This window comes from Amblyomma mixtum, chromosome 3 (genome assembly GCF_055824585.1).
Source record: "Amblyomma mixtum isolate Tamu chromosome 3, ASM5582458v1, whole genome shotgun sequence".
NCBI lineage: Eukaryota > Metazoa > Arthropoda > Arachnida > Ixodida > Ixodidae > Amblyomma > Amblyomma mixtum.
In genome coordinates this window covers 146,058,176-146,072,098 of record NC_143014.1, presented here as the reverse complement: position 1 = coordinate 146,072,098, position 13,923 = coordinate 146,058,176, and the positions used below count along the sequence as shown (strand labels likewise).

Below are 13,923 nucleotides of genomic sequence, written 5' to 3'. Positions count from 1 at the left end.
ACTTTCAAAATATGGCAAAGTTTTATTTGAGGAAACATAGAGCACAAAATTACTCAGCGAACCGCTTAATTATGCTCCAAGAAGATAACAACATTCTAAACGAACTCCTTCATTCCGTTAACTATGGCATTAAGTACTAAAGGGGAGGAACAGCGCTACCGCTCGTGCGCGATGCCTCCGCCAGCCGGTGCACAGATTCAGGGCCACCATGGCCGCAGTCTTTAGATGACATATTGCAGTTCAAACGAAACACTTTCGAGCGATAGGATTTTCCACTTTTGCGCCATCCCATTACGCTTCGAACAAAAGACGGTTCCAATAAACGCTTTTCATTTTAAATAATTCCCTCGAGCGGTTCGTGTAACACGCAGAACTTTCTAAACAAATACCTTGCCGTAAAAAACATCAGTCACTCGCTCACCGTACACCCAACTGACTAATCACGATACGTTACTAGATTATGCACAATCTATGACTGCCTATACCCATGCGAGACCACCTCCAACAAAACACCCCTTGCTTTATGCTCGCAGAAGGCAAGTTTTTCTGGCAGTCTTGATCTTACTATATGCGAGCACTGGGTGTATGTTTAATGCGGCTTCGTCGTTGAATTCGGAGACCTACACAAAGAGTGTTTCTCCAAAGACTTTACACAAATTTTAAAAATAGGCTTTTTGAGTTAGAAGAGCGCTTTTTTTCGGCACAGCATTGGCAGCGGTGTAGCGCATCAGGATACAGTTCAGACGTGCTAACTGGCAGGCTGGTTAACTGATATTGAATACTTAACTTTTTAACTATTAGTTAGGCTCCTTACTTATTGAGAGGCATGTAGCCCACCGTAAAAAGCATCTATAAACCAGGTTTTAGAATTTCGAAAATGCGGTTACCGTTGGCGCTGTGGCCCAACAAATTTTGGCTACATTGAGCCAAAATACATGCGCTTTCGAGAAGCTTGCAGGCAAAGCAACCTCTTCGGCCACAGTGCCAACGGTAACTTCGTTTTCGAAATTCTAAAAACTGATATGGGTATTACTTACTGTTGTGTCCCCTTATTGCTTTTGTGTGTGTGCGCCCCCGCATCCTCCTCCTAACGACCACTCGCATCCTCCTCCTAACGACCACTCGCATCCTCCTCCTAACGACCACTTGCCCCTCGTCGCACGCTGTCGCCAGATGCCCCCCCATGGTGCGCCCCCGCATCCTCCTCCTGTTTTGGGAAGCCACTCCCTCCCGTGGACGCTTCTCCGCTCCCTCCTTTCTTCGGGCGGCCAGTTCGGCTCCTGCCTCGGTCGACGCTGGTCGCACCCTCATCGGCTTTAAATAAACGAAGTCTTAAAGTACCGTGTGCGTCTTTCGCTGCATTCAACACAGCGACCGGACACGACAGTGGCGACGAGAAAGTGGATTCGACCCGCGCTACGCAACGCTATTGACAAGCCATGGCTACGCGAGGGTTTCCCAATCAGATACCAGAGTTCAACGGCTCATCGTGGTCATCGTGGGTTGGACGCCTTCAGTTCTACTTTGAAGCTAACAACATCACAGACCCAGCCTTGAAGAGGGCCAACCTGCTGACGCTGTGCGGGGAGCAGACCTACGATACTGTCTGCGCCCTTATTCAGCCAAGCACACCAGCGGCAGTGCCTTACGACGACATCGTAAAAGCGCTGCAAAAGCACTACGACCCAAGGCCATCCGAGGTCTACAGCCGGGCTCGCTTCCAACGACGAGATCAACTGGGAGGAGAAACTGTGAGCGCCTACGTAGCCGCGCTCAAGAAGCTCGCTGCCGACTGCAATTTTGGAACGCTGTCGACAACAGCTACCGGGCAGGAGGGAGACGCAGCTTCTTCTGCTAACACCACCATGCTTCCCTTGGACGTGATGTTACGCGACAGATTTGTGTGCGGACTGAGTGACGAGTCACTGCAGCAGCGCCTGTTCGCTGAGAAGGACCTCACATTCAGCAAAGCTTACGACATCGCCGTTCGAGCGGAGAGCGCCGGTCACCAGCAGAGAGGGATTCGCCGGAACACCGAGCCGGTACACCAGACAAGCAACCAGGTGCGCAAGCCTTCTGTTGTTGTAAAATCGGTCAAAAAGGCACAACGCTGCTGGCGGTGTGACGACCAACACAACCCCCAGGGATGTCGATTCCAGTCAGCCACGTGTAATTTTTGCCACAAGCGAGGGCATATCGAAAGAGCATGCATTACGAAACGGAGACTTGCCAAGATAAAGTCACCTTCCCAGCCTAATCACAGCGTCAACGCCTCAGAGAATACGCCGCTATCTGATCTCCATGGAACAACATCAGCAACACCATCTGTGTTGTACGACCTGAACACCATGAATCTCGGCACGCGACCGAAGATTTTTACAGAAGTAAGCGTACATCACCAGCTGATTAAGTTCGAGGTGGACTCCGGCGCAGCCTGTACTCTGATCAGTGAGGACACGTTCCGAACTTCATGGCCATCTGACGCACCCGCCCTGCAACAAGACGACACGCACCTGCGAACGTGGTCAGGACAGAATCTGCCACTATTGGGCTCTGCCAACGTGCAGGTTAACTACAACGGCCAGACCCATACGCTACCTCTGCTTGTTGTGAAGGGCACAGGATCAAGCCTTCTAGGGAGAAACTGGTTTTCTCCACTAGGCGTGATGATATGCGGCATACACCAGACGCCGAGCCAGAACATGGTTGAGCAACTGCAAGAGAAATACGAAAGAGTATTCTCGGAAGAGATTCCAGGAAACGAAGGGCCCCCGGTCACACTGGAGTTCTTGGACAACGCGCAACCCAAATTTCTGAAGGCCAGGCCGGTGCCGTTTGCTCTCCGAGATTCAGTTGAAAAAGAGTTGGACAAACTGGAGCAGCAAGGTGTCATCGAGCCGACGCAGCATTCAGAATGGGCCACACCACTTGTCGTAGTTCGCAAGAAGAACGGAACCATACGCCTCTGCGGAGACTACCGGAGCACCGTCAATCTTGCGACTAAAGCGTCCTCTTACCCGCTACCGACACCTGAAGAAGTATTCAGTGTACTGCGTGGCGCAAGAGTCTTCAGCACATTGGACCTCACCCAGGCGTATCAGCAGCTGAAGGTGAGCGAGTCAACTGCTGAATTATTGGCAATTAACACACTGAAAGGCTTGTACAAAGTCAAGCGACTGCCTTTTGGCGTAGCTGCAGCCCCAGCCATATTTCAAAAATTCATGGAGACAGTGCTTCAGGGCATCCCAGGAGTTTGTGTCTACCTTGACGATGTCATCATCAGTGGCACTTCCACTGAAGAGCATGCAGTGCGCCTAGAGCTCGTTCTCGAAAGGCTAGCAAACGCTAATTTGTGCATAAGCAAATCGAAGTGCTGTTTTGCGGTGCCAGAGGTGCAATTTCTGGGACACCGAATTGATGCGGAAGGCATTCACCCTACCGAGGACAAAGTGCGAGCGATCACAGAAGCACGAGCTCCAACAAACAAGCAGGAGCTACAGGCTTTTCTCGGACTCTTGACGTTCTACGACCGGTTCTTGGAACAAAGAGCTACCGTGGCCAACGACTTATACCAACTCCTTCGGAAAGATGTGACATGGACATGGTCGCCACGCCATCAGCAGTCATTCGATGCCCTGAAAGACCTGATTCGAAGATGTACAGTCCTCCGCCACTACGACGAAAGGAAGCCTCTGCTTTTGGCTTGCGACGCATCACCGTACGGAGTCGGCGCGGTTCTATCGCAAACTGACGAGCAAGGAAGGGAAGCTCCCATCGCCTTCGCCTCACGTACGTTGTCGCAAGCAGAACGCAACTACGCGCAACTTGACAAAGAAGGGCTAGCCATCGTCTACGCGGCGACACATTTTCACCAGTACATTGCCGGCCGGAAGGTGACCTTTATAACCGATCACCGACCGCTATTGGGCATTCTGGGACCACAAAGGCCTATGCCACCAACCTTGTCTCCGCGAATGACACGTTGGTGCATCAAACTCTCAGCGTACGACTACGCTCTGGTCTACCGCAATGGGAGTAAACATCAAAACGCCGATGCGCTAAGCCGTCTGCCACTAGACGCAACTGTTGACGAACCATTTCCACCAGGAGACGTTCTGATGTTCGAAGCACTGCCAGAACCTCCGCTTACAGCAGGCACAGTTGCAGCATCTACGCAGAAGTGCGCAGCTCTCCGGCTAGTTTACACAGCTGTTCAACAAGGCAACGTGCATAAACTCAAAGGGGACAACTTCGACGCTTACCGCAGGCGAGCTACAGAGTTGAGCACCCATCGCGGCTGCATCATATTTGGGTCCCGAGTTGTGATGCCGAGAGAACTACGCGCACAAGCTATGTCTCTCATCCACGCCGGACATCGGGGCATCGTTGCAATGAAAAAGTGTGCCAGAAGCTACATGTGGTGGCCTGGCATTGACAACGACATCGAAACAGTGGTGCGAGAATGCAAGCCTTGCCAGAGCAGCCGGAGCGCCCCGCCGAAAGCTCCTGTCCCAGAATGGGAAAAGCCAGACACACCATGGCACACACTGCACATTGATTTTGCAGGACCAATTGAGGGCTGCACTTTCCTTGTGGTCGTAGATGCCTACACAAAGTGGCTTGAGATAAGGCAAATGGGACAGACGACTTCGGCAGCAGTCATTGACAACCTCCGATCACTATTTGCAACGTTCGGCCTGCCGCGCAAGGTAGTGTCGGACAACGGAACACCGTTTGTGTCTGCGGAGATCCTCAAGTTTTATCGCGACAACGGGATCTCATCAGTTACATCGGCCCCCTACCACCCAGCGACAAACGGACAAGCCGAGCGCTACGTAGCCGAGCTAAAACGCGCCCTTGAAAGAGATCAGACAGGCTCGCTGCAGCGCCGCCTTGCGCGCTTTCTCTTCAAGCAGCACACGACGGTTCAGAGCACAACAGGCGAGACCCCCTCGAAAATGATGTTCGAGCGTGAAATGCGAACCCAGCTCACAGCCATCCTCCCCGAGCCAAAGGCAGAGACGTTCCGGGAAGAAAAAGCAATTCCGCGCTGCGGCACGCTTAATGAGGGGCAGCGCGTCCTCGCCCGACAGTTTCTGAAAAAGCCACGCTGGGAGGAAGCTACAATTGTCAGACGCATAGGCCTGCGCTCTTGGCTCGTCAACATACATGGCACAGTAGCACGCCGACATCTCAACCAGCTGCGTAGATTTACGACGCCGTCTGAGAGCTGTCCGCCAGCGGAGAGAACACGTGCACCATCTTCCCACATAGCCTGGCACCTCTTCCCGGAAGAAGAGACTTCGCCCAGGACAGACCTAGGAGACACAGCGAACAACAGCCAGCCTACAAGTGTTTCTCCCCCGAGCGCACAAAGCCAGCGCGCCTCCACGCGTGAGCGCCGACCCCCTGCACGATACCAGGCAACTTTCTAAGGGGGAAGGAAGTGTTGTGTCCCCTTATTGCTTTTGTGTGTGTGCGCCCCCGCATCCTCCTCCTAACGACCACTCGCATCCTCCTCCTAACGACCACTCGCATCCTCCTCCTAACGACCACTTGCCCCTCGTCGCACGCTGTCGCCAGATGCCCCCCCATGGTGCGCCCCCGCATCCTCCTCCTGTTTTGGGAAGCCACTCCCTCCCGTGGACGCTTCTCCGCTCCCTCCTTTCTTCGGGCGGCCAGTTCGGCTCCTGCCTCGGTCGACGCTGGTCGCACCCTCATCGGCTTTAAATAAACGAAGTCTTAAAGTACCGTGTGCGTCTTTCGCTGCATTCAACACAGCGACCGGACACGACACTTACGACACCTCTCAACAATCTGGGAGCCTAACAGTAATAGTTAAAGAGTTAAGTATTCAGTATTAGTTAACCAACCTGCTAGTCAGCATGTCTTAGCTGACGTCTGGTGCACTACACTGTTGACGATGCTGTGCCGGAAAAAGCGCTCTTGTAACTCAAAAAACCTATTTTTAATAATTGTGTAAATTCTTAGGTGAAACACCCTGTATATAAAGATAAATGAAGAAAATGCGTCACTAATGCATATGAAGCGACGCTTTTGCCTGAGTGCATGTTTTTTGTGCAGTGCTAGAATAGATTCTAACCTCTCGAATGCTCAACAAAATCCTCTCCGCCGGAAAACCTCTGCGATGTTGGTCGCAGGTGCGCATCACGCGCTCCAACGTGCCGGCCATCGGCGATAGCTCCTTTTGGCCGGGCAAGCGGCTTCAGATCCTCGACCTGAGCCACAACAACATCAGCATCCTGCTCGACTCGGACTTCCGGGGCCTGTCCGAACTGCGGCTGCTCAACCTAAGCCACAACCACATTGCCCGGGCTCCCTCTGCGCCGTTCCGCTTCCTGTCAAACCTGACCACCCTAATCCTGTCAGAGAACAAGCTGGAGGCGCTGGCGCCCCGCTTCCTGTACCTGCTGCCGAGGCTGCAGAGGCTCGACCTCAGCGGTAACCCACTCAAGAGCCTCGACCCGGACCACCTGAAGGACGTGCGGCCGCTGCGGGTTCTCGGCCTGGCCCGCTGTCAACTCACCAGGCTCCACTCTCTCATATATCAGCACCTGTCCAACCTGGAGTCGCTAGACCTGCAGGTGAGTGTACGACACCCGCAGGTTTCAGCCTTCCAGGGAGGCCCATTTCGTCTCTGGGCTTGCGAGGGGTGGGAAAGCAGTCAGGCACTACCAGTGCACATCGAAACTCTTGTTCGCAAGCGATGCGAATAAAGAGCAAGACCTTCAGGCTTTAAATGGTAGATATATATTCAACGCACTCAGCCTGCACTGACACGAGCGTAGCGTATTCGCGAAAGAAATCTCACCAAAAGATACTCAGCAGCCCCACGCTGCTGTTATTGGTTACTCGATTTGGGCTCAATGCTTCTGCTTAAAGGGCTATTCAGACAAGTACTAACCGATGCGTAGCTGTTATATTCAAATGGACATTGAGAGCAAATAGAAGTTGACTTGTATCGAAAGGGCACGGCGTTCAAGCCACAAATAGGCCACTCTCTCACAAAACGGAGGTCTTAAAACAGAAACATAGGTGTCGCCATCACGGGCCGATTTCGCAAGCAAAAATTCGTGCGGCGACATCGATTCGCCATAGATCGCAGAGGCTACATTATACCGCCATTCACTTCAAAACGGGTAGCCGCCCGTCCTTCTCGGTATGAACGTCACGAATCTGAATCGACTAGCGAGAAGTTTTTTAAACCGAATACTCTCAGTGATAAATGCGTCTTTTGCTGCCGCATAAGTGTCAACATAGCCGATAGAGCCAGGGGTTCAATTTTTACTCAAGACAATAAATGAACGAGGTTGTCCTCAGTACCCCATAAAGCTTAAGTGTTCGAGGTGTTAGTGACAAAACGTACCCCTACGCCCCCAGCGCTGCGGTACTCTTTTTGGCTTGGAGGAAAAATGAGCAAAGTCATTGCCTCCGTGGGAAGTTCCTCCGTCTTGACACCATAGTTTGGGGCCACGCAGGACAACCAGCTGAGCAAGCTGGCGCCAGAAGAGTTCCGCCACCTGCGCAAGCTGCGGGTGCTGAAGCTTGACGGCAACCGCCTCGAGAAGATGCCCGAGCGGGTGCTGGACGGCCACTCGCTGAGCCAGCTAGGGCTGTCGAGGAACCAGCTCTCGTCTCTCGCGCCGTGCGCCTTCTGCAACGCGTCCATCGAAGAGCTGGACATGTCGCGCAACAGGCTGCAGTCGGGGGAGGGCGACCCGTTGCGGCCGCTGGCCTCGTCCCTCGACCGTTTGGACCTCAGCTGGAACCCCTTGTCCGGCGACGCCGCCGCCGCGCTGGTGCGCTCCCTCAAGCGCCTCAGCGTGCTTCGCCTCGAAGGGCTCGGGCTCCAGTATCTGCCGTCGGAGACGTTCAGCAACGTGCGTACCCTGCGAGAGTTAGGGCTGCGACACAACCGGTTCAGCAGCCTGCAGCCGGGCCTGCTGACGCCTCTCAAGTCGCTCGAGAGCCTCGACCTGGCCTTCAACCGGATGCGCGGGGTGGCACCCGAGGCGGTGCGCGAGCTGGACTCGTTGCCGGCATTGTCGCGGTTCACGGCGCACGACAACCCGTGGCAGTGCAAAGAGTGCCAGGTGATGGAGCTCTCCCGATGGCTGGCCGAGCGGCCGCTCGACTGCGGAGGCTCCTGCCCCACGTGCGCCGGCCCCGCCAACTTGGCCGGCCAGTCGCTCGCCTTCCTGCCCGTCCACGACCTGGAGCCCTGCCGGGAGCCGCTCGTACAGCGTCGGCTCTCGAGGGCCGAGTCACAGGTATGCACAGGCACCTCCCATTCACGAGTGACTAGTCAAAGAGAAACTGATGCGAAATTGATAAGGTTGCCTCAAGTTAAGTTCACAACAGCGTGCAGGATGCATTGCTACATTGTCGATCAAACTACGCCAGAGTATAAGTTACAGGACCACACACACAACAGGAGAACAACAACAAAACACCTTCACATAGATAACTCACGGCTCCATTCAGAGGAACAGCCCAAAAAAAATGCTGCTGCCATTGTTTACATGTGCAAACGTGAAGAAACGACACTTGCTGCTCGTGAGTTGTGCACGGGTATCCAAGCAGTTCATACGGGCGTACACAAGATGCACACGCCAGGAATGACTTAGCACTTTCTGAAAGCGCACTGTGATGTCAAAGTCGCGATGACGCCGGTCTCGTATCTGTCGCAGGTGGGCCTGATCGTGGCCATCATCATCATCATGCTTCTAGTGACGGTGATCGTGGCTACGGTGGTGATCTACAGGCGCCAAGGTGCCGTCTACTACACGCATGAGGATGACCGGCGCATGTCCTGCACCGACGTGAAGCGGCCTTCGATCGTGGCCACTCCACCCGCCGACGACATCAAGGACTGCGCCAAGATCGCCGCCTGATGAACACGGCACGCCTCGAAAGTGTTCTATGTGATAGATCAGCCGCTCCAGTGCCCACAGTGGCGTGCAAGAGCTGCAGGCTGTGTCCCCTAAGTCATCAACCGGCTTTCGGCGAGCTGTGCTTTTCCCGGCCCCAGCTCTGCCTCCCGGGCGTAACGGTTTCCATGCCCCAGGAACGCCTGTGCGTGGGCCTCCAATGTGGCATGCACTGCAACCTCGACGGAGATCGCAAACACCGCTCTCGAAAGGCAGTCTGCGGGTCGCTAGCAATATAGCGGGAACTCTCCCTGCTCTGAGAGAGAAGGCGACGGATGGCCACGCTTGTCCTCATTCATCACAAAATCAGCCTGGGACGAGACCCCGCTGAGGCCGGTACCCGACGGTCCCTCGGCAAATTCAGTCGTTCTCATATATGACTTTTGCGAACTGATACCTCCGCACCGAGTCAGTGGCTGGATAAAGGGCATTTTTCAGGACTGCTCTGTGAAACGCCGTGTGTGCGAGGCGCTGTCGTCGGTCTGCTTCAAGAAAGGCTTTTGATAATACTTCCGAGAAAAGAAGCCTGACGTCGCTGTGTTACAAAAGTCGCATTTCGTCTGTGACGGAAAACTCAATGTAGCTTTTTGTTCTACTGTTTATTCAGCATGATATAGTTGCGCCGGTCATTCGCTACGGTGTTCGCTTTATGTAATATTGTTGTGTGAGTTACTATCATCACCACTATATCTGCTGTAAACGTTCCTCTCCTCAGCGCGAGGCATTTATGCTTAGTAGTAACCAGTAAGCGCCGTGTATTAGTGCATTTAAGTTGCACAAGTTTGCATTTAAGGGGCAATGTCTTACTATGCTATGAAGTTCGATATAGTTGATCTTATTACTATATTACTATAAACATTTTCGCCGTGACTCAAAGGATAAGCGCTGATTAAGCACAGTGAAAAGTAACAAAAATCCGCTTTGTGCGTTTTCCACAAGAAGGCCGTACTTGGTGCGTTCGACTACAGGAAAAACAACGTAATGTTTAACTTGGTGCAGTCGAACCTTATTCCACTTTCTTCGTCCTGGGTCTGCCGCAGCAGCCGTTTCTCCATAAATCGCGCCATACAAAATAACGGATCTGGAAACAATCCTGTCCGCTTGCACGGCTCCCGCGCACAACTTTAGTTACATGAAAGTTATCTTACAGTGCGACCACCGCGTTTAGTAGAACTCCACTTAACACTGTTGCCTATAGTGTTCAGACCTTTGCGAGTTTTGACGAAAAAAGTGCATAAATTACAGACAACCTCGGTTATGAAGTAATAAATCCTCAATATTGTAATAAAAAGAGGTTGACAAGCCGTTTTCTATATATCAGCTCAGTAAATAAACAACTTCCAACAGCGTAATAAAGAAAGGCGAGTGAAATAACGCAGTTAAGATTTCAAATTAAGCCCACAGCACAGACACCCTGCATTGCTGAATTCGCGGCGCTATGCCGAGAAGCTTCTTGGTATTCTTTATTTTATTTTTGCAAGTCTGCTTCCTGCTTCTCTGAACGCATGTTGATGCCGTGCCGCGAGACGGCACCGCGCTTCTCGCGAAAGCTCGAGGCACTGCGCCGAGTCAGGGCGTGTCATTATAAGTCGGGTCGCCGCAATGATCGGTTCGCACGTACGCAGTTTCGATGACGAGTCGCGCACTTTTACGGGTCGCGCCTCCGTTAACAGCGTGAGACATTACGCGTGGGAAGGAATGGGAAGAAGTTAGCGGACGAACAGTTGCATATTGCGCGCTCTGCGTGGCAGATGCTCCGCTATTTGCGGTAAGAATATCAGACTGTAACGAGATTTTCGATTAATTTCGTAGTTAGAGGCGATCGTCTGGTGATACTGCGCCTAGCGCTGTGTTCTGTCGTGTTGCTGTGCACGCGCTGCAATTCTGGACTAAAGTCGCGAAAACTCTAGTACGCACTGCCTTTGTGTTACTGCAGTTTATGTTGAGGAGATAAGCAGCGCACATAACACGCTCCAGCCTAGTAACTGAGGAAATGTACGATGAAATGCTCACGAAGCTGTTTGACTGATAAATATGCTGAGACGGGCCTTCCGGAAAATCGAGCTATGGACGTTTTATTCTGGCAGCACTGAAATGATTTCTACTTTCACTCATTCGCATTCGGTATAGCAGCCTGAACGTATTTAGCCAGCGGGGCTTAGTTTACTGGCCGTTATTCGTGAGGAAAACTGAATCCACAGATCTTTGTTCTGTGTGTATTACAAGCGGACCTTGTCGTTTTGAATAAGCGCAGTTCCTCCGTTTTCAAAGGTTTCCAAGCGACAGGGTTTGCTGCTGGACAATGCTGAAGGGCCCCACCACTGGCACTGCGAACCTACAAATATAGAAGTGCTCTTCACCCCGGAGATATGTGGAGCGCTTGAGGTGCAAAATGAGCCGCAACAGCACGGCCTGGGACCAAACCCGTTGCACCTGGGGACATCTGGAAAGGGCGGCGTATTCATACCAGCCCAGCGTCACTTTAGTATAACATGTTCCTCTGCTACAAGAACTCTTTTAAAATTTGGTTTTACGCTTTTTCAATGAAAAAAAAAAATTTTCGACAGCAGCTGTTTGTTCGTGTGCCAGTGAAGCCGACATGACTACATTCGTTTCTAAAGTATGTACTCGTGTATGTAAAGACGGGCCTTCACGCAAATACTCATACTGAACTTAGTGACAGCGACGGACAAACTGGAAGCGAAAGGACCGATTTGATGGTCTCACCCATTTTATACATTTCCAACTCATTACAAGTGATTGTGACCTGTGCTGTTATTTAAAAATATATATATTTTATCCAAACAGAAGCTGGAGGCTATTACTGGGCAGTAGATCTTCGAAGTGCACTGGGAGATGTTTAGGGCAAAATTTTTGACCTACTTGACATGTTTTATGCAATTCCTCAGGTAAGCCTTCCCACAAGGGGCCCATTTATACTTCGTCGCCTACGTGTTGTAAATAAAAGTGATGAGCTGTAAAAAACCAATATGTCACGTCAGTAGAGCATATCCATCGCCTCCTCTGAATATCATAAAAAACGTGGCTTTTCGTGCATTCACTGAGCCAGTAGTGTAAAGGCGTGCCATGCCATTGGGAAGCTATAGAAGCGCAATGGGACCCGATTTGTTCTCATGACAAATGCAGGAGCGTTAAGAGATCCTGGCAAGCTTTCCTGATGTGTTCTTTTTACGGCATGTTGCGTTTCAATGGCTTTGATGTATGCTCGTTAGTGATTTTAAAAGCAGACTGACGTATAACGTAGGCGCTGACGTATGCACAATTGACCAGCAGCGCTTTATCAGTCCGGTTGTTCATTAGAAGGAAAATTACCTGACTTACATTTCGTCCAAGTATAGAACATACGTTGCGCATCACTGTTTTAAAAGGGACGTGAAAAGTGCAGCTTCAGTGCGTCCTAAAATACGTCGGCAGAGAACGCTAGATCCTCGAACGGTAGTTGTTTTCCTTTCCTCATCTTCAGTATGTTTCCATTATTTGGACATAGCCACGTGTGCTAGTAATAAACGAGCATCGATGTTCAAGGCACTGTAGTGACTACCATTCGTTTCATTCGCTCGCTCGCAGTTCTTATAGGCATAGTAATTAGCATGCACAGGTGCACCTCAGCTGGCCGGCCCGCGGTTGACCGTAGAGAAAGCTGTGCTCAGCGGGTTCTCCCGGTAGCCATAGCTTTGAGGACTAAAGGCTCACAATCTGGATTTTCTATTCGAACCGATGGTCGTGCCTCCCGAATATTCAAAGCCCCTAACTCCGGTCCGTATGTTTCCCTTCCCTTCAGCACCGCGTCTAAGAAGGGCGCCGGAGACGCTGCCCCGTTCTCCCGTGAGCTCGCGCACACTCCCCGCCCTGTCTACGATGCCAGGCATCAGCTTTTGCCACATTTAGAGTCGTTAGGGACACAGGTCGCGGGATGATGCATCTCCACCAGGGGAAGGGAGGGAACCCGGCAGTAGCAGACTGGATTTCATGCTGTACATAGATCCGCATCGAGTTCCACTGCATCAGAGACCGTTTGGGAGCCTGTTTTCATCGTATCAAAAAGGCACGCACAAGGGGCGCAATACAAAAGAGGCGCGAATAAGCAACATGTGGTGCGCATTCGTGGACCGCGCGCAGCTGACTGGCGGCACCTTCCTTCGTGGTGCATGACACACTGAAGTGGTGTTTATACAAGCACGATCTATACTATATACGAGCGTATATAGCATCCTAGCACCTGTACAGACCGCCGCGACGCGTTCGTTGTCCAGTGTAGGCCGTGCGCCACGTCGCCGCTGCGCCTGTCGGATGAGACGATCGAGGCGACCGCGATGCGCTTGCGCGGCCAAGTCGCTCTAGCTGCAAGCGTCCCGTGACCCCTCCAAGTTTAAGGCGCCCGAGGGTGCGCGGCAAATATTTTGGACAGACGCAAAGAGTTTAGCCAAAAACCAGAGCGGTGTTGCGTTCTAATGTGCACGAAATAGAACGCGGCGAGATTTCCAAAGCTTCTTATTTCGCCGATGCCATCGCCCACAGTTCACGACATTTGTTTGTTCCATCTCCTCTGTGCTAGAGATTTATTTTTAGACTACGTACTCATACAGAGCGATATAAGTCACGATATAGTCCCCAGAGGTTATGAAATGCTGAAAATAAAATAGATTTTTGAGCTGTTGACCTCGGTTGTGGCATTCATTGTCGTGCCAGACAGCATGGCGCGCTGCCACCCGGCTGCCTGGTCCTCCTCCTGCTGGCCACGCTGCCAGGAGACGACATACGCAGCCAAAGCACGCCTGACCGGAGTTGGCGCGAGGCTGTGCGGCGGCGTAGCGACCGCATGCCACTCGCTCGCTTTGGGATTAAAGATGTCGAGCAAGAATTCTGCTACCGTCGTCGAGCTCGCGCGTAATAGACGCAGTCGTTTCGCCAAGAAACGCGTGCTACCGCTTACTCCAGCCACGTGCCTGTT

At 52.1% G+C, this 13,923-nt stretch overlaps 1 protein-coding gene across 1 annotated transcript in view; it reads left to right on the top strand.

Annotated features, from left to right (window-relative positions):
• Window positions 1-13,631, top strand: part of LOC149352287 (uncharacterized) — a 101,427-nt gene extending 87,796 nt beyond the window's left edge. Inside the window, exons 4-6 of the mRNA XM_089581449.1 lie at window positions 6,162-6,605; window positions 7,500-8,291; window positions 8,712-13,631. Of these exons, the coding sequence (XP_089437575.1) occupies window positions 6,162-6,605; window positions 7,500-8,291; window positions 8,712-8,915 (1,440 nt within the window). The 3' untranslated portion in view covers window positions 8,916-13,631. The remainder of the gene's footprint in view (window positions 1-6,161; window positions 6,606-7,499; window positions 8,292-8,711) is intronic.
• The last annotated feature ends 292 nt before the right edge of the window (window positions 13,632-13,923 follow it).